At 44.2% G+C, this 22,922-nt stretch overlaps 1 protein-coding gene across 3 annotated transcripts; it reads left to right on the top strand.

The window, feature by feature from the left end:
* Positions 1 to 407: 407 nt before the first annotated feature.
* On the top strand, positions 408 to 22,528 carry LOC124857974 (synaptonemal complex protein 2-like). Of its 3 annotated transcripts, none has more exons than XM_047349623.1 (25): positions 408 to 502; positions 6,914 to 7,033; positions 7,509 to 7,622; positions 7,694 to 7,798; positions 13,560 to 13,584; positions 13,668 to 13,747; positions 13,851 to 13,939; positions 14,056 to 14,090; positions 14,682 to 14,824; positions 14,897 to 14,949; positions 15,178 to 15,223; positions 15,315 to 15,407; positions 15,714 to 15,786; positions 16,148 to 16,275; positions 16,434 to 16,548; positions 16,851 to 16,900; positions 16,965 to 17,031; positions 17,135 to 17,295; positions 17,373 to 17,406; positions 17,629 to 17,721; positions 17,796 to 17,944; positions 18,056 to 18,150; positions 20,796 to 20,895; positions 22,064 to 22,122; positions 22,286 to 22,528. In XM_047349623.1, exons 1-25 carry the CDS (start codon positions 476 to 478, stop codon positions 22,335 to 22,337), a joined length of 2,106 nt encoding a protein of 701 aa, XP_047205579.1. In that variant the 5' UTR covers positions 408 to 475; the 3' UTR covers positions 22,338 to 22,528. The 3 variants fall into 3 exon arrangements, with proteins under 3 accessions (XP_047205579.1, XP_047205581.1, XP_047205580.1); XM_047349624.1 differs by lacking the exon at positions 408 to 502 and adding an exon at positions 5,376 to 5,395; XM_047349625.1 differs by lacking the exon at positions 16,965 to 17,031 and having other exon boundaries at positions 17,152 to 17,295.
* The last annotated feature ends 394 nt before the right edge of the window (positions 22,529 to 22,922 follow it).

Raw genomic sequence — 22,922 nt, 5'->3', positions numbered from 1 at the left:
CAGGTTATTTGCAGTATTTACTTAAAGCAGTACCCAGGTTATTTGTAGTATGTACTGAAGGTAGTAACCAGGTTGTTTGCAGTTTTCACTGAAAGTAGTATCTAGGTTATTTGCAGTATTTACTGAATGCAGTACCCAGGTTATTTTTAGTATTTACTGAATGCAGTACCCAGGTTATTTTTAGTATTCACTGAATGCAGTACCCAGGTTATTTTTAGTATTCACTGAAGGTAGTACCCAGGTTATTTTTAGTATTTACTGAAGGTGGTACCCATGTTATTTGCAGTATTTACTGAAAGTAGTATCTAGGTTATTTGCAGTATTTATAGGTATAGCATCGGATCAGAACGTTTTTCGCCGGTGTTCAGATATTCCTCCGCTCGGCTGGAACTATTTTATCTCCTCTGGTGCGCGGCCCCGAGGCTGATGATTTTATTGTGTGCAGCTGCGTGCGCGGCCCCGACACACTGAATACATGGAGCGGAGACTGACGCGCGGGATGGTAAATCATCAGTTTTCTCCTGATCAGATGAAGTTTTATGATGGGTTCAAGTTTCACTGCTGAGGTTTCAGGAATCTACCAACTCTGAGTTTCAGGGAACGTTCTCTTAAGGTTTCCAGCAGCTCAAACATTGCAACCTTTAAAAGTCGTTCACGGAGATTTCTCTGTAGTGAAAAAGCTGGTGAAGAGTCTCCTGGCCAGAGACCCTTTACTGATCTGCAACGTTGATTAATTCCTGTTTTAATTTATCTCTCTGTCTGATTATTCACGTAGATGTCACTTTTTGGCCCAGTAGACCGGTTCTTGTTGTCCATGACTCACATTCGTCTCTGTGTCGCCCCCTGGTTTCTAGTTTAGGTGTTCCACCCCAACATCACAGGTGGCCTACATCTGAATACCTTTCTAGAAACTTTTGGGAGGCTCCCTTGGTTCCTCAAAGGTTCCCTGAAGGTTGCTTATTTTCTGGAGTTGGTGAACGTTTAGTGATGGTTCCTAAAAGTTGGACAGTGGAACCTTACAGGAACTATGAGGACATTACCTGAAGGCTCACAATAACAGTTCAGATTGGAGGGAACACTTGAGAGTAAAAACCATTTTAATAAGATGAAAATAACCTCTAACCTTTTTTTCTACAGCAATGTTCCAAACTTTAATTCTACCAGTCAGTTGATCCGGTGAAATACCATGAAACATGTTCTGACCACGAAGTTCTGAAATGGACGTCTGAAAGAACTCTGGTTGTCTTGTTGGACTTCAGAGTCTAGAAAGCATCAGCTGTGATTTGGTGCCTTAGGAACCATAGATGGTTCCAACACGGTGGAGGACGAGTTCTAACAAACTGAAACATTTTCTATGATGTTTGACGTGAAGCAAAAACCTAAAAATATCTTTTTATTGGAGTGGAGCTAAGGGTTGGCAGCTAGGCTAATCGCTAAGCTAATATTTGTTGCCTGCATTTAAATGGAAAAGGTGCAGATCAGGAGAAACGTCACACTTCCAAGTGGACAGGCTAACCAATGAGAACATCAGGTTCTACCTAGAGGCTGTTCAGCATTAACTCAGATTGAAGGTGAACGAAAGGTTCTTAGAAAACGCCGGTTAAACCAATCCTGAAACTCTAGAAACCACACACAAGCTTCATGATAAAACAGGATTAAATGTCAGCCCCGATCAAACTGACTGATTCATATCTGCAGGTCATGACGTTCCCAAGTAAAATACCCAGCATGCCTCTCTCTTGTTGCTCTTTTGTTGGACTGAATGGCTTCAGTACCAGTTGATCAGAAAGGTGAACTTTGATGTTCTCCTTCAGGTGTGATGACAAGATACTCTGGTTCTAGTACTCCTGTCAGTAGAACATCTGTGTTCATTAAAACGTTCTATGGGAGGCCGGGATGGTTCTGTTTGGGTCATGTGGATCACGTTCTTAGCTTGGAGATAAAACCTTTAATATGAAGACTGTTTCCAGGTTAGAACACTAAACGTGTGTGGTCTATCAGGAGGGTTGCCTTGTAGGTTCTGAATGTGTTTTCAGGAGGTTCAGAGTAGAGGCTGACATTTTTTCGGGACTCCCACAGGTCACAGGAATCTCGCGGGACGGGAGACGGCGTCGGTAAAGATCACGTGATTGGGACGGTACAGGATAAAAAATGAACTGGACCAGACGGGAGCGGGAGCTAATAGGAGGGAAATAAACTAGGATCAATTGTCTTTGGAAATGTAAAACTGAGACTTTGTTATAAACTTTAAGAAAAAAAAACTTGAATCGATGCTGCCATTGTGTAGTTTTTTTCCAAGAAGCCTAAACTATAATGTGAGTCAAACGAACTACACGACCCACAAGCCAACAGTGCTTCTGCTCGGTGTTTTCCACCTGGGTTCAGGATGGAGGGAACAAACGCAGGTGGAGAACTGGACGTGGTAAAATTGGATTTGTAACGTAAAGTCAGAAGTAAGGACTTATTTATTAAACTCATAGAGCTGACAGGAAAGTCACAACTACAGGTCCTTCTCAAAATATTAGCATATTGTGATAAAGTTCATTATTTTCCATAATGTCATGATGAAAATGTAACATTCATATATTTTAGATTCATTGCACACTAACTGAAATATTTAAGGTCTTTTATTGTCTTAATACAGATGATTTTGGCATACAGCTCATGAAAACCCAAAATTCCTATCTCACAAAATTAGCATATCATTAAAAGGGTCTCTAAACGAGCTATGAACCTAATCATCTGAATCAACGAGTTAACTCTAAACACCTGCAAAAGATTCCTGAGGCCTTTAAAACTCCCAGCCTGGTTCATCACTCAAAACCCCAATCATGGGTAAGACTGCCGACCTGACTGCTGTCCAGAAGGCCACTATTGACACCCTCAAGCAAGAGGGTAAGACACAGAAAGACATTTCTGAACAAATAGGCTGTTCCCAGAGTGCTGTATCAAGGCACCTCAGTGGGAAGTCTGTGGGAAGGAAAAAGTGTGGCAGAAAACACTGGACAACGAGAAGAGGTGACCGGACCCTGAGGAAGATTGTAGAGAAGGGCCGATTCTAGACCTTGGGGGACCTGCGGAAGCAGTGGACTGAGTCTGGAGTAGAAACATCCAGAGCCACCGTGCACAGGCGTGTGCAGGAAATGGGCTACAGGTGCCGCATTCCCCAGGTCAAGCCACTTTTGAACCAGAAACAGCGGCAGAAGCGCCTGACCTGGGCTACAGAGAAGCAGCACTGGACTGTTGCTCAGTGGTCCAAAGTACTTTTTTCGGATGAAAGCAAATTCTGCATGTCATTCTGAAATCAAGGTGCCAGAGTCTGGAGGAAGACTGGGGAGAAGGAAATGCCAAAATGCCAGAAGTCCAGTGTCAAGTACCCACAGTCAGTGATGGTCTGGGGTGCCGTGTCAGCTGCTGGTGTTGGTCCACTGTGTTTTATCAAGGGCAGGGTCAATGCAGCTAGCTATCAGGAGATTTTGGAGCACTTCATGCTTCCATCTGCTGAAAAGCTTTATGGAGATGAAGATTTCATTTTTCAGCACGACCTGGCACCTGCTCACAGTGCCAAAACCACTGGTAAATGGTTTACTGACCATGGTATCACTGTGCTCAATTGGCCTGCCAACTCTCCTGACCTGAACCCCATAGAGAATCTGTGGGATATTGTGAAGAGAACGTTGAGAGACTCAAGACCCAACACTCTGGATGAGCTAAAGGCCGCTATCGAAGCATCCTGGGCCTCCATAAGACCTCAGCAGTGCCACAGGCTGATTGCCTCCATGCCACGCCGCATTGAAGCAGTCATTTCTGCCAAAGGATTCCCGACCAAGTATTGAGTGCATAACTGTACATGATTATTTGAAGGTTGACGTTTTTTGTATTAAAAACACTTTTCTTTTATTGGTCGGATGAAATATGCTAATTTTGTGAGATAGGAATTTTGGGTTTTCATGAGCTGTATGCCAAAATCATCCGTATTAAGACAATAAAAGACCTGAAATATTTCAGTTAGTGTGCAATGAATCTAAAATATATGAATGTTAAATTTTCATCATGACATTATGGAAAATAATGAACTTTATCACATTATGCTAATATTTTGAGAAGGACCTGTATTACCGAACTTCAGGAGAGTTGAATGTAGCGGTTTTAACACGGTCTGCTGCTTGTAAAACGTGTTTAGTCGTAATCAAGTTCACCAGTGATTAAGGGACACTTGTAAAACAGATTCTGGATTAAATCAGTCCTGCATCTCTTCATTCATCAAACCAAAAGTACCATAAAGTCTCATCTGACCAACAAAATTGCTGCATGTGCTCTAAAGATTTAAGAAGTAAGGTACGGAAGCCCGTGAGGGGACATGGGGAAATTTATTTATTTTGCGTCTCCACGCAATACTTTTGCGTTCGTCATTTTGGAGCAACAGCACAGACGATAAACTGCTCATAAAACAAACACTGATATGTCATTGATATGGTTTATTTGTCATATGCAGGTTAACATGCAGTAAACAATGCGATAAAATGTTTAGGATAAGAAGAACCGTTCAAATCACGATAAAAACAAAAACTAATGGCGTGCAAAAAAAAGTACCCATCATGCAGCAGTAATAAGGAAATAAAGTGTCACAGATGTGGTTTCGTGCAGTTTTATTGTTCAGTAGTTTGTTTGACAGCTTGTGGATAAAAACTGTCTTTTAGTCTGATTTGAAGATAATTTTATTTAAGGCTGATTTCAAAATAAAACTCAATAAATTTCAAAACGGGTGTAGTGTTTGTTTCATTTTTGCAGTTATCTGGTTTGGAAACTATCCCACAAAGTATTGCGAAATAACGCAAAGACTATTGCGTGGGGACACAAAAGAGAAAACAATCCCCCCTTGTCACCTCGCGGGCTCCGTATAGAAAGACTTCATCAAGGGAAGATATAAAATAAATATGTTGTGAAATAGAACAAAATTGAATGTACCATTAAATGTACAATTTATTTAATACATCATTAAATATTAAGTTTACCACTAATTACGTCATGTCGTCTTTAAAATTATACTTAATTATTCAGTGGCACATTTAATTGCATAATAGTCCATTTCATGATATAATGGTACATTTATTGTTTCTAATGATGTATTAAATAAATAAATGGTACCTTTAATTTAATGGCACATTTAATGTTACATTTCTTTCATGTTACATTTACTTCACTTATGGGACATTCACAACATTTATTTATTTAATGATGATTTTATTGTATTAAATTTGTCCAGTTTGACCCTCCATTCTTGATGCCTGTATAGGAGGTCATGTCAGAATGTAAATCAGGTGTTCTGGAGCAGACAAACATCTAAAACTTGCAGAGAAGGGGTCCCTGAGGACCAGGGCTGTGAACCATTGAGGTACAGTTTCTAAATTATGAAGGTTTTGTCTTTTTATACTTTTGTTCAACAAGTACAGTTCTCTTACTAGGTGCATTTTTCTTTCGTTTCAGCAACTTGAAGCATAAAAGTGATGTCATTGTTCAAAGGAAACAATCACTTAATAAATGAGTAAAATACAACTATGTACATTTTGTTTATTCAGCTAAGATAGACATGGTCTGTTTCCTTGTTTAATATTTTATTATTTCTTCATTATTATTATTTTTACTTTAACTGGCCTTTACTACAGCTAAAAACAGGGACCTAACTGGTCCTTCAAAGAAAGAAATTACCAAAAGACTAAATGAAGAAAACTAAAATGGGAGTGGCACAGGAGTGGGAGTCTTTCTAAATGGGAGCGGGACGGGAGTCAATTTACCAGGAGTGGGACGGGACAGGATTTTTTTTGTTATGCTGGCCTGGGATTAGGATGGGACAGGAGAGAAAATCCACTCCCGTGTCACCCTCTAGTTCAGAGTGATGGTGGACTCTGATGATGGTTCTTCCTCTTTAGAACCTCACCATCGGTCGTTCTGGACTTTAAGGAACATGTTGGTGCTGTAGACGTTTTGTCAGAACACAGGAGATCATCCAGCTGCGTTGATAAACTGGAGTCCTCATTGTGATGACATCATTAACCAGCAGGTTTAAAACAACTCACTGTTACAGGGTTCTGTTGTGAACTAATTTAACCAGTTTAATTAAATCACATGTTTACCAGCAGAGAAGAGAGAGTACCAGGCTGCAGGGTTTGTGGAAGGAAGAAAGTTTAACGTGACTTTAATAAACAGGAACCATGACATCAATCTGGTGACAGTTTAAACTGGTTCCCAGCAAAAACACTCTAAGTTCAGTTTGCGGTCCTTGTCAGCACCGGAGGGATGATAACTTAGGAAACTGATTGTTTCATTGATATAAAAAACCCACCTGAAGCAGGTAAACTCCTCTGAGTGTCAGTGCACCAGCCAGAGGAGGCAAACCATCTTCCAGGTGCTGAAGACTCTGGTGGACTGAAGGAAGCAGGCCGGCCCATAAGGATTACTCCAGAGTCATCTGGAACCTTAACAGAACGTTCCTGTTTGTCAGTAACCGAAAGATCGTACACGATGTCAGCCGGATCAATAATGGACAGATTTCAGTTTAACTGCATTAAGACCAAAGCTCTTGTTATTTTCTGGTAGGCAGCGCCCCCTGCTGTCAGCCTGCAGTACGTCTAGTCTGACTGAATTAATCCAGCCACTTTGTTTTTTACTTTTATTACTTTTATTGTTTTCTGCCTCTCTGGTTTTTTTTTCTTTTTCATTTTGTGTGAAATAAACTAAACTCTGCAATGTGTCCAGTCTGCGTGATTCAGGATTAAAACAGATTCAACCAGATTAACTACGATAAAGCTGTTTCTCTGCAGTGTGTCCATTCTGTGTGAGTTAAACTGGTTTCATCCTGGATCTAAACTGATGTGAACACATTAATTGTAGATAATCTGTGTTTCTGACTCAGTTTGAGCTTCAGATGGATGACTGCCTGCTTCGTGGAGACTCGTCTCGACTCGTTTCTCTGCTTCACTATGAAGGACTGAACAGCTCCACCCTCACCAGGCTGCACCACCTGGTTAACAAGGTAACAGCAACGTCTGCTGCTCTGTGTCCTTCGCTGATTGTGATGCAGCAGATCAACCAAGATGCAGTGAGTCTGGGCTGCCATGGTTCCAGTGGAACCTGGAATGAGGTTGGGCCTGTGGTGGGGGTTTGACCAGCATGGTTACCTGCCTGGTGACCAAACCAGGCAGGTTCAAACAGGATTTCTGAGCTCAGACCTTATGAGAAAGATCACCCACTGTAGGGGATCCAAAGATCCTGTTGGTGGCAGAACGTTCCCATCAGGGTGACCAGTCTGGTGTCCGAAGACCACTGTCCTTGTTCATCTGGACAGAGTGAGGGAGTGAAGGAGAGGAAGAGAGTAGGACACAGCTAAGAGACGAACTGGAGCCATGCAGCTGTTTATTTGAGTAGATGTGCATCTACTGAAATCTACTGCACCTATTGTTTGTTTGATTGCAGCTTTTGTTTGTTAATGCTTATTGCTTTTGTTTCAGGAACTGCGCAGCAGCAGGTTCTGCAGGGTTCTGATCGTCTTGAAATCTTTGTCGATTCTGTCAGAGAACGATGACGACTTGCAGACTCTGGTCAGCCTCGGCCTGACAGCTAAGGTAATTGGTGATCAGTAATCTGATTGGTTGGATCTCCTCTGGACTACTGTTACCTTGTTGTTGTTGTTTAGGTGATGTTGTGGTTCAAAGCTGTTCACGACCTGCTGACCTCCAATCTCCAGAAAGGCTCCACCCCCCTGCTGAGCCTCACTGAGGAGTTCTTCAACTACTTCCTGGTGAGCAGCATGTTGGGAAGTGAAGTTCGGAGCCATTTATGTCACACGTCTTTCAGCTCAGTGTCCCGGCAGACAATCAGTCGTCAGTGTTCACTTTCGGTCTGACGACCTCACCATCGCCTGTTGCAGCTGAGGCTGAAACCGCTCACCTGTCAGCTGCGTCATCAGATCTGTTGTGGTACATGGTGCATTGAACATCCATCATGTCACTGGTCCAGCTGACCCAGGTGTTTTCCATCTGCAAATAGGCTTTGTGTTAAAGAGTTGAATGTCTTTGGTTGGCTTCAGCCACTGGAAGTTGTCCTGCAGCTGTGTACCTACCAAATCCTTCCTTCCTCTGTATTTCCTGACTCCTACTTCCTCTGTACCTCCTAAATCCTTCCAGTGTACTTCCTAACTACTTCCTTGGAAGCTGATCTCAGGAGAAAATGATTTGTTTTCACGCTGGTTTACTCTGCAAGACATTTGAACAGAAAAAATTGAAACGTTAAAACTGACCGACTCACACCTGCCTGTCCTTTTGTGATGATGTCACCCAATCATTGCCAACATTGAGTACAGTTCAGGAATACTCACACAGGTGCAGGTAGGGCTGAACATCTGGATCTGTTTTCTGTTTGTTTTTACAGATTCAGGGCTGCTCAGACCACCGATAGGTTCCCTTTTACCCTCTGCAGGAAGCTCCTGGTTATGTGTGGACATCCAGTAACTCCGGGCATTAAATGCTTTTGAATGTTAAATTTAAAGCAATCCAATCATTGTTCTTTCCTTGTGCGCTTCATTCATCTCTCATCTTTAGAGTAACAACAGCTGCAAACTTTATTTATGCAGATAAATATTTTTATTTCCTACTTGCAGAAACCCTGCAACAACAATCAGAGAATATATAATCTAATAGGTACATTCATGTATCATCAGTAACATAAAGAAAGAACAATGTTCCCTCAGTGTTCTGGACGTTCTGCAGAGAGAAAGCAACTGTCTCAGGTTCTGTCCGCACCGTGGCTGGACCCTTTAATTATGCTGCTGCTCATCAGCTGATGGTGGCTGGTACTGGTACTGGTACTGGTACTGGTTTTACTCAGACTGAGCGTGTGCAGCTATGTTTCATACACTGTTTGTTCTCCATAAATGTTTGAACAGGTTATTTTTGTCACATTTAAGAGAAGATGTTGAAAGAAACTGTGTGCTTTGATTGGCTGGAATGATCCTGAACCAGCACAGATTCCAGTATGTAGAGGCTGAGTGAATGTAGTCTGGACTCTGTGCAGTATGGCCATGGTTGTAGAGATGCTGTAGAAAGACAGAACCCCTGCGTCATGATCCAGGTACACTCCTATCCTAGAAGACTGAGGTCCCAAGAGGACAATGCCACTTCCATCATGTATGTATTTATTATTGTGACAGTTTAAAGCCCAGGACATCTTATTATCTCCAAATCCACTGGTACCTCCTGTTCTGATAATGTGTTTGTATGCAACTGCCACAGAAACAATCCCATTCCACTCCACCTCCCAATAACGTCCAGTCAGACCTTCTCTGCTCAGAACCTGAAACCGGCCTGTGAATCCGTGAATGGTTGGAGTATGACTGCTTTTTCTTTTCTCGTTTCACTATCTTGTTCTGCCCAGATAGTACCAGCTGTTTATTTGCCGTGTTTGGATCCAAGGTGATCTGACATGCATATGGTAAGATCTCTGTTGTTGTCTTGGGCTTTTCTGGTGGTTGATTAAGTGCAGGTGGTGGTAAACTCTTGAACATGTCGAGTGGTGGTGTAAATGTGTTCTTGCCCTTTGTCAGGTCTGATGATGGACCTTTGGATTGATCTGATGTGGGATGAGCTGCTGGCGATGAGACATGGGAAGTATTTGGCAGAGAACCTCTTGGTGGAGACACCTTAGACCCATTCGGTGCTGGGTAAACTGGTTGTGAAGTGTTGGGCTCACTCGATGTGTAAATTGGAGCTGTTGGTATAATACTTGATTCTTTTGATGTTGGGTCAACTGGTGGAGACAAAACTGTGGACTTATCTGGTGTTTGGTACACTGGTTACAAAACCTCAGAGTCCTTCTGAGGGTAACCTCCGGCAACTGACATCCGAGACCCATCTGGTGTTGGGTATGTTGGCTTTAAAGTCTTAGACTGACTTGAAGATATGTAAATCGGTGCTGTTGGCACAATATTGGATATTTTCGAGTTGGAGTAAGCTGAAGGTGTTGGTAAGATCTTGGAGTCAGCTAGGGTTGGGGAAACCGCTGATGTTGAAACCTTGGACGTCTCTGGTTTCAGGTGAATTGTGGGGGGTAATTCCATGGAGCCTTCTCTTGAAAGTGTAGCTTGTGGTGATGGTAAAATCTCTGACTGGACTGGTGTCAGTGCAACATCTGCTTTAGTCATGGAGACCCTGGTCCATTCCTGTCTCAGGGTGTCCTGCAGTTTCTTATTTAGCTCTGTGAGAGCAGCCATCATCTCATTAAAGTAGTTTAGAGAATGGATGTTGATGGTTGGGTGTTTAGATGAACCGAGTGAAATCAGTAAAGGGTTCCTGCGTAGAAACTAGGTGTGGTCCTCGGTTCGCCGGCTCTTTATCCCTCCTGGTCAGCTCTGAGATCTCCTGCTGCACTGTCTGCTGAAGCTCTTTAATCCGACTTACTTCGGTTTCCTGATGGAATCTGATCTGCTGCTGCACATCACCGCTTCTTTCAACTAAGAGCTGCCGCAGTTGGTTGAACATAATTTGGATGTTCTTCACTGTGTTATAAGCAGAGCTGTTGATGGCATCTCCCTGCTTCTGAAGCAGCTCCAGGTCCTTCTCTCTGTCCTGGATTCTCTGCTGGATGTTTTGCCATCTTGGTCTGAGCTTTTGCTGCCCCTTGGTCCTCTCTGCTGCAGCCAAGATGGCGTCATGGCCTTTATGTTCATCCACAGAGCACAGATAGCAGATGGTTTGCTGGTCGCTGCGACAGAAAATCTCCTTCATTTTATTGTGAAGGGAGCAGATGTTCTCCTGGATGTCTGCAGTAGCTGTGACCAGTTTATGGGATTGAAAAGCTGGGGAGTTGCAGTGAGGCTGAAGATGGAGGTCACAGTAGGAGGCCAGACACTGCAGGCAGGCATGTTTTTCTTGTGTAGTGTCCCACAGCGTGTGATTGGTCAGAAATATGAGGTGGGCATGGTTACTAGACTGAAGCATGCTGCAGGGGGACGTCTCTATTGGCCCTTTTCCACTGCCTCTGTTTAGGTGGCCTGGCCACAGCCCAGCCAGAACCAGAATAAGGCTCAGACGTTCTGATGTGAGGAGGGGCGGCAGGAGAAACAGAGAGGAGAGATGCCGCTGTCTGGATGGTGAAGCTCCAGGGTTTGCCTGAAGAACATTTTTGGATTTATGAGGAAGTTCTTGTCTCAGCCATGGCAATAATGAGGACCAGGAAGCCCAGAACCACGGACTTCTGACCGCGGTGAAGTTAGTTTTAGGTTGGATGTTGGATCTTCGTGCTGCATGGATTCAGCAGGTCTTCCACCCGTTTGACCCGATGAAGGCAGTCTGATTACGGCTGCTGCTCTCTGCCTGTTCCCTCCTCCTGCAGACGCTGGAAGGACCGTTAATAAATGTCAGAACCAAACCCGCTGTTTAATGGCAGTTTTGTTTGGTGTGTTTTGGGGAAATGTTTGTTTGTCTGAACAGCTGATTTTATGTGTGATCAGCTGGTTTAGGATGTTAACTACAGCGCCCCCTACCTGCACGTCATTCAGAAAGCTGATGAGTCCATTTTCTTTCGGCCTTTAGGTTCTGGTTTATGATTTGTAAATTGTGCTCTTACAGCCTTGAGGAAAGGAACCGTTCTACAGGTCCTTCTCAAAAAATTAGCATATTGTGATAAAGTTCATTATTTTCCATAATGTCATGATGAAAATGTAACATTCATATATTTTAGATTCATTGCACACTAACTGAAATATTTCAGGTCTTTTATTGTCTTAATACGGATGATTTTGGCATACAGCTCATGAAAACCCAAAATTCCTATCTCACAAAATTAGCATATTTCATCCGACCAATAAAAGAAAAGTGTTTTTAATACAAAAAACGTCAACCTTCAAATAATCATGTACAATTATGCACTCAATACTTGGTCGGGAATCCTTTTGCAGAAATGACTGCTTCAATGCGGCGTGGCATGGAGGCAATCAGCCTGTGGCACTGCTGAGGTCTTATGGAGGCCCAGGATGCTTCGATAGCGGCCTTTAGCTCATCCAGAGTGTTGGGTCTTGAGTCTCTCAACTGTTCTCTTCACAATATCCCACAGATTCTCTATGGGGTTCAGGTCAGGAGAGTTGGCAGGCCAATTGAGCACAGTGATACCATGGTCAGTAAACCATTTACCAGTGGTTTTGGCACTGTGAGCAGGTGCCAGGTCGTGCTGAAAAATGAAATCTTCATCTCCATAAAGCTTTTCAGCAGATGGAAGCATGAAGTGCTCCAAAATCTCCTGATAGCTAGCTGCATTGACCCTGCCCTTGATAAAACACAGTGGACCAACACCAGCAGCTGACACGGCACCCCAGACCATCACTGACTGTGGGTACTTGACACTGGACTTCTGGCATTTTGGCATTTCCTTCTCCCCAGTCTTTCTCCAGACTCTGGCACCTTGATTTCCGAATGACATGCAGAATTAGCTTTCATCCGAAAAAAGTACTTTGGACCACTGATTAACAGTCCAGTGCTGCTTCTCTGTAGCCCAGGTCAGGCGCTTCTGCCGCTGTTTCTGGTTCAAAAGTGGCTTGACCTGGGGAATGCGGCACCTGTAGCCCATTTCCTGCACACGCCTGTGCACGGTGGCTCTGGATGTTTCTACTCCAGACTCAGTCCACTGCTTCCGCAGGTCCCCCAAGGTCTGGAATCAGCCCTTCTTCACAATCTTCTTCAGGGTCCGGTCACCTCTTCTTGTTGTGCAGCGTTTTCTGCCACACTTTTTCCTTCCCACAGACTTCCCACTGAGGTGCCTTGATACAGCACTCTGGGAACAGCCTATTTGTTCAGAAATGTCTTTCTGTGTCTTACCCTCTTGCTTGAGGGTGTCAATAGTGGCCTTCTGGACAGCAGTCAGGTCGGCAGTCTTACCCATGATTGGGGTTTTGAGTGATGAACCAGGCTGGGAGTTTTAAAGGCCTCAGGAATCTTTTGCAGGTGTTTAGAGTTAACTCGTTGATTCAGATGATTAGGTTCATAGCTCGTTTAGAGACCCTTTTAATGATATGCTAATTTTGTGAGATAGGAATTTTGGGTTTTCATGAGCTGTATGCCAAAATCATCCACTATTAAGACAATAAAAGACCTGAAATATTTCAGTTAGTGTGCAATGAATCTAAAATATATGAATGTTAAATTTTCATCATGACATTATGGAAAATAATGAACTTTATCACAATATGCTAATATTTTGAGAAGGACCTGTATCTTCTCTGTTCTTGTGGAGGGTGCACTGCTGCTGGACTCACCTGTCTGATGTTTGAAGCTGTTAAGGACTCAGAGATTCTTAAAATTGTACAAAATGAAGACTGGAGCTCCATTTTTGTCCTCCTCTCAGAAAGACACACTCATATATTCCTCACAGAGGTGTTATGTTCCGCCACAGTTTTAAACCTTTCTGTTGTTGGCAATTAAAGATGGTCAGATCTGTGCCTGTGGACCAGAAATAGTTCTAAAAGCTGTATGATGAAGTCTGTGAATCTGATCTGTGGACTCTTTGTCTCTCAGCTTCTGGGTCGAGCTTCTCTTCCAGGTCAGTTTGGTCTCTTTCTGTTTCATACCTTTATTTCTGTCCATCTCCTGGTTTTACCGTCTAACCTCTGTTGCCTCCTTCAGCTGGTCAGCTGTCTGTGCTTCTGCTTCACCTGGCCCACCTGTGTCTGGGAGCAGAAGTTCCCTTCCCACTGAGACTTGAGGTAACCATGGCAACCACTCAATTTCATTGCGGATCACACTTCCTTCCTGCTGTTGTCCAACAGTTTGCTGTCTGGGAACCATGAACCACTTCTTTGGTTTCAGGCCATCAGAACCTTCAACAGCATCCTGGAGTCCCTGAGCCGACAACAGAGGAGACTGATCCAGAATGACCAGAACCAGACCCAGATACTGTATGGCACAGTAATTCTAATGTATTCATTGTTCTTTGAGTTTATAAATGCTAATTCACCTGTTGGCATGCCTGTCTCTGTCTACCTGTCTGTCTACCTGTCTACCCATCTGATAGGTCTCAGGTGGCAGTTGCAGTTCTGACAGTTGGAGGTGAGTTTAATCCACCTGTAAAACCTTAGGACTGTGTTGTTAGATGTTCGGAAGTTCTGGATGTTTCTCTGGTAGAAATATGGACCACTGTCCCATGTTCCTCTGGGAGTCTTGGTGTGTGCTGAACTTTCCTGACCTTCTGTCTATACCTGAACAAAACACTGACGTACCTGTCAGGTGTGTAACCACTTCATCTCATCACCCCACACTCTCTGAAGGGGTCTGTCCTTAGAGAACCTCTGCTGTGTTCTTCTGTGTGGACAAATAAGCTCATCCCTTGAGCTGAGTAGCTGTTTTCTCTTTGAACGGGAAGACTTAAGAGGCTTAACGGCAAATAAATGATCAGGGGCGAGAAGCAGCCAGAGTCATTCAGAAAGCCTGGATAAGGTCCAGACCACATTCACAAATTTCAGGAAACTCTGGATTATTGATTTGTTTATTTGACAGGGACAGCAAACATAGATCATTACCCCGGAAACAATCTGATGGCTGCATCACAGTGTTTATAGCCACGGCTGGTTCTCAGCAGGAGTTATCAGGCGTTAAAACACAGAAATAGAAATGAAGCCTCCATGTTTTTCTTTGTTTCAGACTACGAGTTGCAGGTCAGCCTATCAGAGGCGCTCTGTCGCCTGACGCCACGCAGAGAGCGTGAGCAGAGAGCCAATCAATGGTTCTCCAGCAGTGACATCAGCTCCGCCTTCTGTGACATCAGAGATGCTGACTTTGAGGTGGTGAGTAACTCACCTGGTCGTTGTGGACACCTGTTCTATCTGTTTCTGATCTACACCTGTGTTTGTCTGCAGGACTGCAGACGTTTCCTAAACTTTGTTAACTGTTACCACGGAGACCAGAGGAGGTGACACCCTGTCAACATCCTATAACACAAATCTGTATCTTTCTCCTCATTTTTGGATTATTTTTATTCTTTTATCTAAATATTTGTTGGACTAGATCTTTATGAATTAATTTGAATATTTCTGCGTTACTGTTGGACATTAGCCAAGGATTTCTGGACTGTGTGAGCATATTTGGTTTCAGAACAGTTCTCATTCACTTCTGGATCATGTTCGGTTCTGTCCATCAGAGTTTACACCTTCCCCTGCCTGCAAGCGTTCCTCGGCTCCACTCAGGTACAGCTTTTAATTATCCCTCTAACGGTCCAATCATCAGAACCAGAACTTTGAACCCACCACAGCACATTCCATCATCTTTCGCCTGCAGTTGTTTCGACCCAAAGATGACAAACTGGACGTGTTCTGGATTGATTTTAATCTGGGTTCAGGATGTGTGAGCTTTTTCATTGATGATCCTCAGGTTGGTTCCTAATTTACCTTTTTAAACAACAGGTTCTACTGTAGTGCCACACAGATCCTTGTACTAGAACAGGTTCTAGTGTAGCACTAAGCAGAACCATTTACAGGTTTTACTGCAACTGTAAACAGAACCCTTCCGAGACACTACTGTGTCGGGTTCTGAACTGACTGTATGGGAACCACAGAGTCCTCTGAGGTACTGATGGGGAACATTAATGAAACTCGGAAGTGTGAGGTCTTTATGGTGGATGTGCCTTCAGACAAGTCAGAAGGCACAGGCTGTTCTGATCCGTGTTCTGTTTGTCAGGGTTTCCTGTGGGGGTCCATCCACCTGCTGAAGGAGGATGTGGATTATTACAATCTGCAGGTCAAACACAACGGTAAGAACATCAGTCTGTCTCATAAGAACCTCATCTTTTCAGACCTGGGGATCAGTTAATGAAGTTCTTCATGAAACATCTAGAATCACAAGTTTGTAAGAGCAGATCACTCTGGTGTTGTAGGACATAGTGTCCTTCTGGGGGCAGTGTTGTCTATGCAGTTTCACCATGATGGCAAAGTCAGTTTGGTGGTTTCTTCATAACTTTGACAGCAGCTCAGAGAATGATGATGTTTCTGTGACCTGGATTAAAATCACAGAACTAGAACAGCTAGATCAGAGACAATAGCTGTTTTACACCAGGTTGTTTTAATTAACAATTTGGATCGGTTTGTATTTTCACCCGTCATGCTCCTTGGCAGAGACGGTCCTCGGCGTCAGCCTGATCAATCCCATCATGCACCTGAATATCAGAGGTCACATGGTGGAGCTGACCTTCAACACTGAACACCACAGAGAGCTGGAGGAGGCTGCAGGGAGAGTCTTCAAAGTACCTAAACATTTATTTTCAGCACAGCTGTTGCCATGTTTGTGTTTCCCACTGTGGGAACAGTGCCACCTGCTGGTCACTGCTGGCTGTGTTGTCTGCATCAGTGAGGTGAAGCTTCATCATTCATCTAAATAACTTTGTTGGTGATTTGACTTCAGAAAGAAGTGAGTTCAACAGGTGCAGGTGGAGCAGTCCAGGCCTCCCCCTCTGTGGACAAACATATGGGTCGGTCCTACAGCCGCAAGAAACCACCAAGCAAGAGCCAGCTGAAGAGTGAGTGAAGTTCTGCTGACAACCTCGACCCAGTTTAACTGCTGACCAACAAACTTCACTTTAAATATGGACGTATTGATGAGATCCAGCTTCATCACAACTTTAGTATTATTACTGCAGGAGACCTCCTCCAACATCACTCTGAACATCAACCTTCCACGGTTTTCACTCTATTATAAATTTAGCTTTTGGATTGGAGAAAAAATGGCAACAATGACACAAATGAACCCTGAGCAGTCACATGACCAACATCTGTATTTAACCAATCAGCAGCATCCCAACAGCTTTCTGTCTGTCCGTAGTTTTACCGCTGTCGTCTCCGAGCAGCGAGGACGATTCCTCCTCACTGAAGGTAACACTGACACAAACAAAATCATCACTTATATGCTTTCCAAGCACGATCTTTTGTTTTTTAGGCTGCAGCCACAAACCAAACCGAAATTCTGTTTGATCGGATCCAAAACTCCACTCCTAAATTCAGCTGTGAGTCAACCGTTAAGACGAACCAGGCGGTCAGAACCAGGCAGTCAACTATTGCAGTCTTTTGATCCATCAGAGAGAATCTCACTAAGGTTTTTGCTTTCAGCTAGTTTTCTGTCACAGTTTGATCCCACTGACAGTGACGTGTCAGAAGTTCACCTGTCGAACCTCAAACGGCCACCATCAGGTGATCCACAGGGGGCGGAGCTTCAGATAACGCAGGATCTGACTGAAGGGCTTGTAGGAAGGAGCTCTCCCTCTGAGAAGGTTAATTTCCTGTTTTTGACGTGATTTCAACCTGAGATGTTTTCTGTTGTTTTTACCTGTCTTCCGTTTTTCTGCAGGAAGGTCTGAGGAAGAGGGAAGCTGCAGATTCAGGTTTCACCTGTTCATTCACCTTTATCTGAATGAACACTGCACTAGTAAAACGCATTGAAATGAAATCAAAGATAAAACAAAGTTAAAGTCACTCCTAAATGAGTCATGTTTGGTGTAGTTTGCTGCATTGCGCAGTTTTTCCTGCTTATTGTAGACAAGTGATGAAGGCCAGTTCCATTCATTGGAATCACCAGAATACTCAACATTTTGTCTAAAATAAAGGCTACCTGTCAGACCAGACGGAGGGCGTAACACCCCACAAGAGGAAAGCGGAGCCTCGGCAAACCTGTGAGGAGTCTTGCTCACCAATAAGAGGTATTTCAATTTGCAAGTTGAGATTTTTTAGTTTGTTTTACTAATCTGATGCTCATCGGGCTGCTTACTTAAAGGGGTGGAGCAAGCGGCTGAGGAGGTTCTTCACACTGATGGGGTGTGGCCAAATCTGACAAGGGAAAAGGCAGAGCCAGAGTCACACCTGACATCTGACATCACTTCTACATTCAAGTCCTTCAAAACCCAGCTGGAGCAACACTTCATAGTCTGTAGACACACGTGGTCACCTGATTATTGATTATTGGCCATGGTTTAAAATATTAATAACTTCTAAAGTCAGAAGGTAAATTATATAAATTAAAAACCATGTTTTCAGGGCTGCTGGCAGAAAGTCCAAGCTGAGGTTCTAGGATCTCTAAAACACTGTCAGCAACATGTGTCCTCCCTGCTCACAGATGTCCATCAGCACAGGTAATATGGACATCAAACATAAAAAAGCACTTCCACACACCTGTTCATTAACACAGGCACAGCACCTACTTCCACACACCTGTTTATAAACACAGGCAGCACCTACTTCCACACACCTGTTCATTAACACAGGCAGCACCCACTTCCACACACCTGTTCATTAACACAGGCACTGCCCACTTCCACACACCTGTTCATAAACACAGGCAGCACCTACTTCCACACACCTGTTCATTAACACAGGCAGCACCCACTTCCACACACCTGTTCATTAACACAGGCACCGTCCACTTCCACACACCTGTTCATAAACACAGGCAGCACCTACTTCCACACACCTGTTCATTAACACAGGCAGCACCTACTTCCACACACCTGTTCATTAACACAGGCAGCACCCACTTCCACACACCTGTTCATTAACACAGGCACCGCCCACTTCCACACACCTGTTCATAAACACAGGCAGCACCTACTTCCACACACCTGTTCATTAACACAGGCAGCACCTACTTCCACACACCTGTTCATTAACACAGGCACCGCCCACTTCCACACACCTGTTCATAAACACAGGCAGCACCTACTTCCACACACCTGTTCATTAACACAGGCAGCACCTACTTCCACACACCTGTTCATTAACACAGGCACTGCCCACTTCCACATACCTGTTCATTAACACAGGCAGCACCTACTTCCACATACCTGTTCATAAACACAGGCACTGCCCACTTCCACATACCTGTTCATTAACACAGGCAGCACCTACTTCCACACACCTGTTCATTAACACAGGCAGCACCTACTTCCACACACCTGTTCATTAACACAGGCAGCACCTACTTCCACATACCTGTTCATAAACACAGGCACCGTCCACTTCCACACACCTGTTCATAAACACAGGCAGCACCTACTTCCACATACCTGTTCATAAACACAGGCACCGTCCACTTCCACACACCTGTTCATAAACACAGGCACCGCCCACTTCCACATACCTGTTCATTAACACAGGCAGCACCTACTTCCACACACCTGTTCATAAACACAGGCAGCACCTACTTCCACACACCTGTTCATTAACACAGGCAGCACCTACTTCCACACACCTGTTCATTAACACAGGCAGCACCTACTTCCACACACCTGTTCATAAACACAGGCAGCACCTACTTCCACACACCTGTTCATTAACACAGGCAGCACCTACTTCCACATACCTGTTCATAAACACAGGCACCGTCCACTTCCACACACCTGTTCATAAACACAGGCAGCACCTACTTCCACACACCTGTTCATTAACACAGGCAGCACCTACTTCCACACACCTGTTCATTAACACAGGCACCGCCCACTTCCACACACCTGTTCATTAACACAGGCACCGCCCACTTCCACACACCTGTTCATAAACACAGGCAGCACCTACTTCCACACACCTGTTCATTAACACAGGCAGCACCTACTTCCACACACCTGTTCATTAACACAGGCACTGCCCACTTCCACACACCTGTTCATAAACACAGGCAGCACCCACTTCCACACACCTGTTCATTAACACAGGCAGCACCTACTTCCACACACCTGTTCATTAACACAGGCACCGCCCACTTCCACACACCTGTTCATTAACACAGGCAGCACCTACTTCCACACACCTGTTCATTAACACAGGCACCGCCCACTTCCACACACCTGTTCATAAACACAGGCACCGCCCACTTCCACACACCTGTTCATTAACACAGGCAGCACCTACTTCCACACACCTGTTCATTAACACAGGCAGCACCTACTTCCACACACCTGTTCATTAACACAGGCACCGCCCACTTCCACACACCTGTTCATAAACACAGGCAGCACCTACTTCCACACACCTGTTCATTAACACAGGCAGCACCTACTTCCACACACCTGTTCATTAACACAGGCACCGCCCACTTCCACATACCTGTTCATAAACACAGGCACCGCCCACTTCCACACACCTGTTCATTAACACAGGCACCGCCCACTTCCACACACCTGTTCATAAACACAGGCAGCACCTACTTCCACACACCTGTTCATTAACACAGGCAGCACCTACTTCCACACACCTGTTCATTAACACAGGCACCGCCCACTTCCACTCTCCTGTTCATAAACACAGGCAGCACCTACTTCCACACACCTGTTCATTAACACAGGCAGCACCTACTTCCACACACCTGTTCATTAACACAGGCACCGCCCACTTCCACACACCTGTTCATAAACACAGGCAGCACCTACTTCCACACACCTGTTCATTAACACAGGCAGCACCTACTTCCACACACCTGTTCATTAACACAGGCACCGCCCACTTCCACATACCTGTTCATAAACACAGGCACCGCCCACTTCCACATACCTGTTCATTAACACAGGCACCGCCCACTTCCACACACCTGTTCATAAACACAGGCACTGCCCACTTCCACATACCTGTTCATAAACACAGGCACCGCCCACTTCCACATACCTGTTCATTAACACAGGCACCGCCCACTTCCACACACCTGTTCATTAACACAGGCAGCACCTACTTCCACACACCTGTTAGCACACAAATGATCTCGTGTTTGTGGGTGTGTGTATTTGTACAGGTTGTTGTTGCTGCAGCAGTTTGAAAACAGCATCGTGGATCAGCTGAAGCAACTGGAAGAAAACTCCATAAATCTGAACACCATAAATTCTCAGATCCTGGTACTGACACACAGAGACACAGTATTACTACAGATAAGAATCCTCTGATAACAACAGGTGAGGGTGTCAGGATTGGATCTCAGATTTGTTAGAAACACTCGTTTATCACTGGGTTCCTCCAGACATTAGGAACTGAGATTCTGAGGAACCATTTTGTGAAGGAAAAATCAGGATTTGGCATCTCAACAGCCTGCAGATGTTTTCTGTTTCTCCTCCTCATAAAGCTTCACCTGGAGACTGATCTGGACCGCAGACAGGCTTGTTAAGCTACCAACCTTGGGTTTATGAAGCCACCTTGATATTTGACATCATCATGTAGGTGAAATATCCACATAGTTCATGGGACAAGATACCAAGCTGATGCTGGCAAACATCTCTCTATTGTCTTCCCCTGCATCCATGGCAACTTCGCCGATCTGTAAGTTAGCCATGGACACGGATGGGTCAAAGAGTCATCCAGCCAAACTTCATGTTCCACACCATGAAACATTTTTAGCTTATGGATGATCTTTTGCTTGAGTTTGGAGCAAGCCTCCTTCTGTACCCACTCCTAAGACCCTCACCTGTCCTTCATCTTCTGATCAGAGACTCTTCCAGGATGATGTCAATGTAGAGCCATCTTTTTACCTGCCTTCTCAGGCTGAGGTTGGTTTGGATTTGGCACCAGAACATTCTGTATCCCTGCAGTTCTGCTCATTAGTAGCAGATTTACTGATCTATCTCAGATTCTGTTCTAACAGTTTAGATCTGAACCTTTAGTTCTGCCTGAACTTGTTTTTTGAGTTCAACCTTCAGTCAAGTTCAGTTTTAAAGAAGGGATGGTGGGGCTGAATTTGTGATCATCTTCAGATGGTCCACAGATGAGAAGAACTCAGCTGGGGTTCCTCTGACTATAAAAACTGAAATGCATCTGCATTTCGGAAATTCTGACCTTTCTTCTCATCAATGTCTGCGTTTTAGACCTCATCATCATCTGGTGGAGTTTTCTCAGTAGTTCTTTCTAACAGCAACCCATCTGCTGCTAGTTCTCTTCTGAACTTTGCATGATTGACTCAGTGGAGGAGGGTTCTCCTCATATGTTCTTCGCTATTGAAACAGAAATATTGTCAGTTGTTTCGGTATGAACCTCGGTTCCAATTGAAGGATTGTTTCCCTGTTTGTGTTGCAGACCTTCTTCCACTCTGAGATGGAGCACCTGACTACGTTTTGCGAGGAACACCTACAAAAGTCAGTCTGAACGGTTTTACATCCGTTCTCATTGCTGGAACCTGATGGTGACCTGTTGCCATGATCAGTAGGGCTGGATAGGAACCATGTTTAGATGGATTAAGACATTCAGGATCTGGTATGGATTGATTCAGAGCTTCGTGATGATCTTCTGTCTCCTCAGGTTGAAGACCTTGGAACCCGACCAGTTGAAGACATATTCATCCAACCATTAAAGAAGTTGCCACTTCAGCAGACCAGAGAGACCCCAGATGATGATGTGATTTGTGTTTAATAGCTGAGAAGAACCTGTAGGCTCTTCTTACTAAACTGTGACCTTTTGTTCTGTTTTCTTAACATTATTTTCTTCTAAACAGACTGAAACACTTTCTGAGCTGAACAAATTAAAGACTAAAACTAAAAGCTGCATGGTGGAGTTGATGTTCGTTGCTGCTGGTTACCATAGCGATGGTTTGAGATGTACTAACTCTAGGTGATCACCAGATGGAGACAACGGCTCTAAAACAGATCTGAGATCAGCAGAAAGAAAACCCTTCAGATGAGAGGTGGTGAAATGGTGTGAAGGAACGAACCTGGCAGCAGGGGGCAGCACTGATACCACAGGGTGAGAGGTCTACAGCAGACCGGTCACATCTGACCAGGACCAGGTTCTATCAGATTGTGTTTAGAAGCAACAGGTTGAAGCATCATCCTCTGACTGACAGGAGATGCTGTCATAAAGGATAAGCATAAAATGCATAAAATGAAGAACATTATGGAGAACCCTGAGCATCCTCTTCATCAGACTGTTCTACAACAAC

Source organism: Girardinichthys multiradiatus, chromosome 21 (genome assembly GCF_021462225.1).
Source record: "Girardinichthys multiradiatus isolate DD_20200921_A chromosome 21, DD_fGirMul_XY1, whole genome shotgun sequence".
Taxonomy (NCBI): domain Eukaryota; kingdom Metazoa; phylum Chordata; class Actinopteri; order Cyprinodontiformes; family Goodeidae; genus Girardinichthys; species Girardinichthys multiradiatus.
This window is presented reverse-complemented; position numbering and strand designations above follow the sequence as displayed.

Excerpts from the sequence above, each read along its gene's own strand:
- LOC124857974 (XM_047349623.1), top strand. The coding sequence starts at position 476 with ATGGAGCGGAGACTGACGCGCGGGATG. Across the intron at positions 14,091-14,681 it reads TGCAGTTCTGACAGTTGGAG|ACTACGAGTTGCAGGTCAGC; the intron begins GTGAGTTTAATC and ends TCTTTGTTTCAG. Across the intron at positions 22,123-22,285 it reads TGCGAGGAACACCTACAAAA|GTTGAAGACCTTGGAACCCG; the intron begins GTCAGTCTGAAC and ends CTGTCTCCTCAG.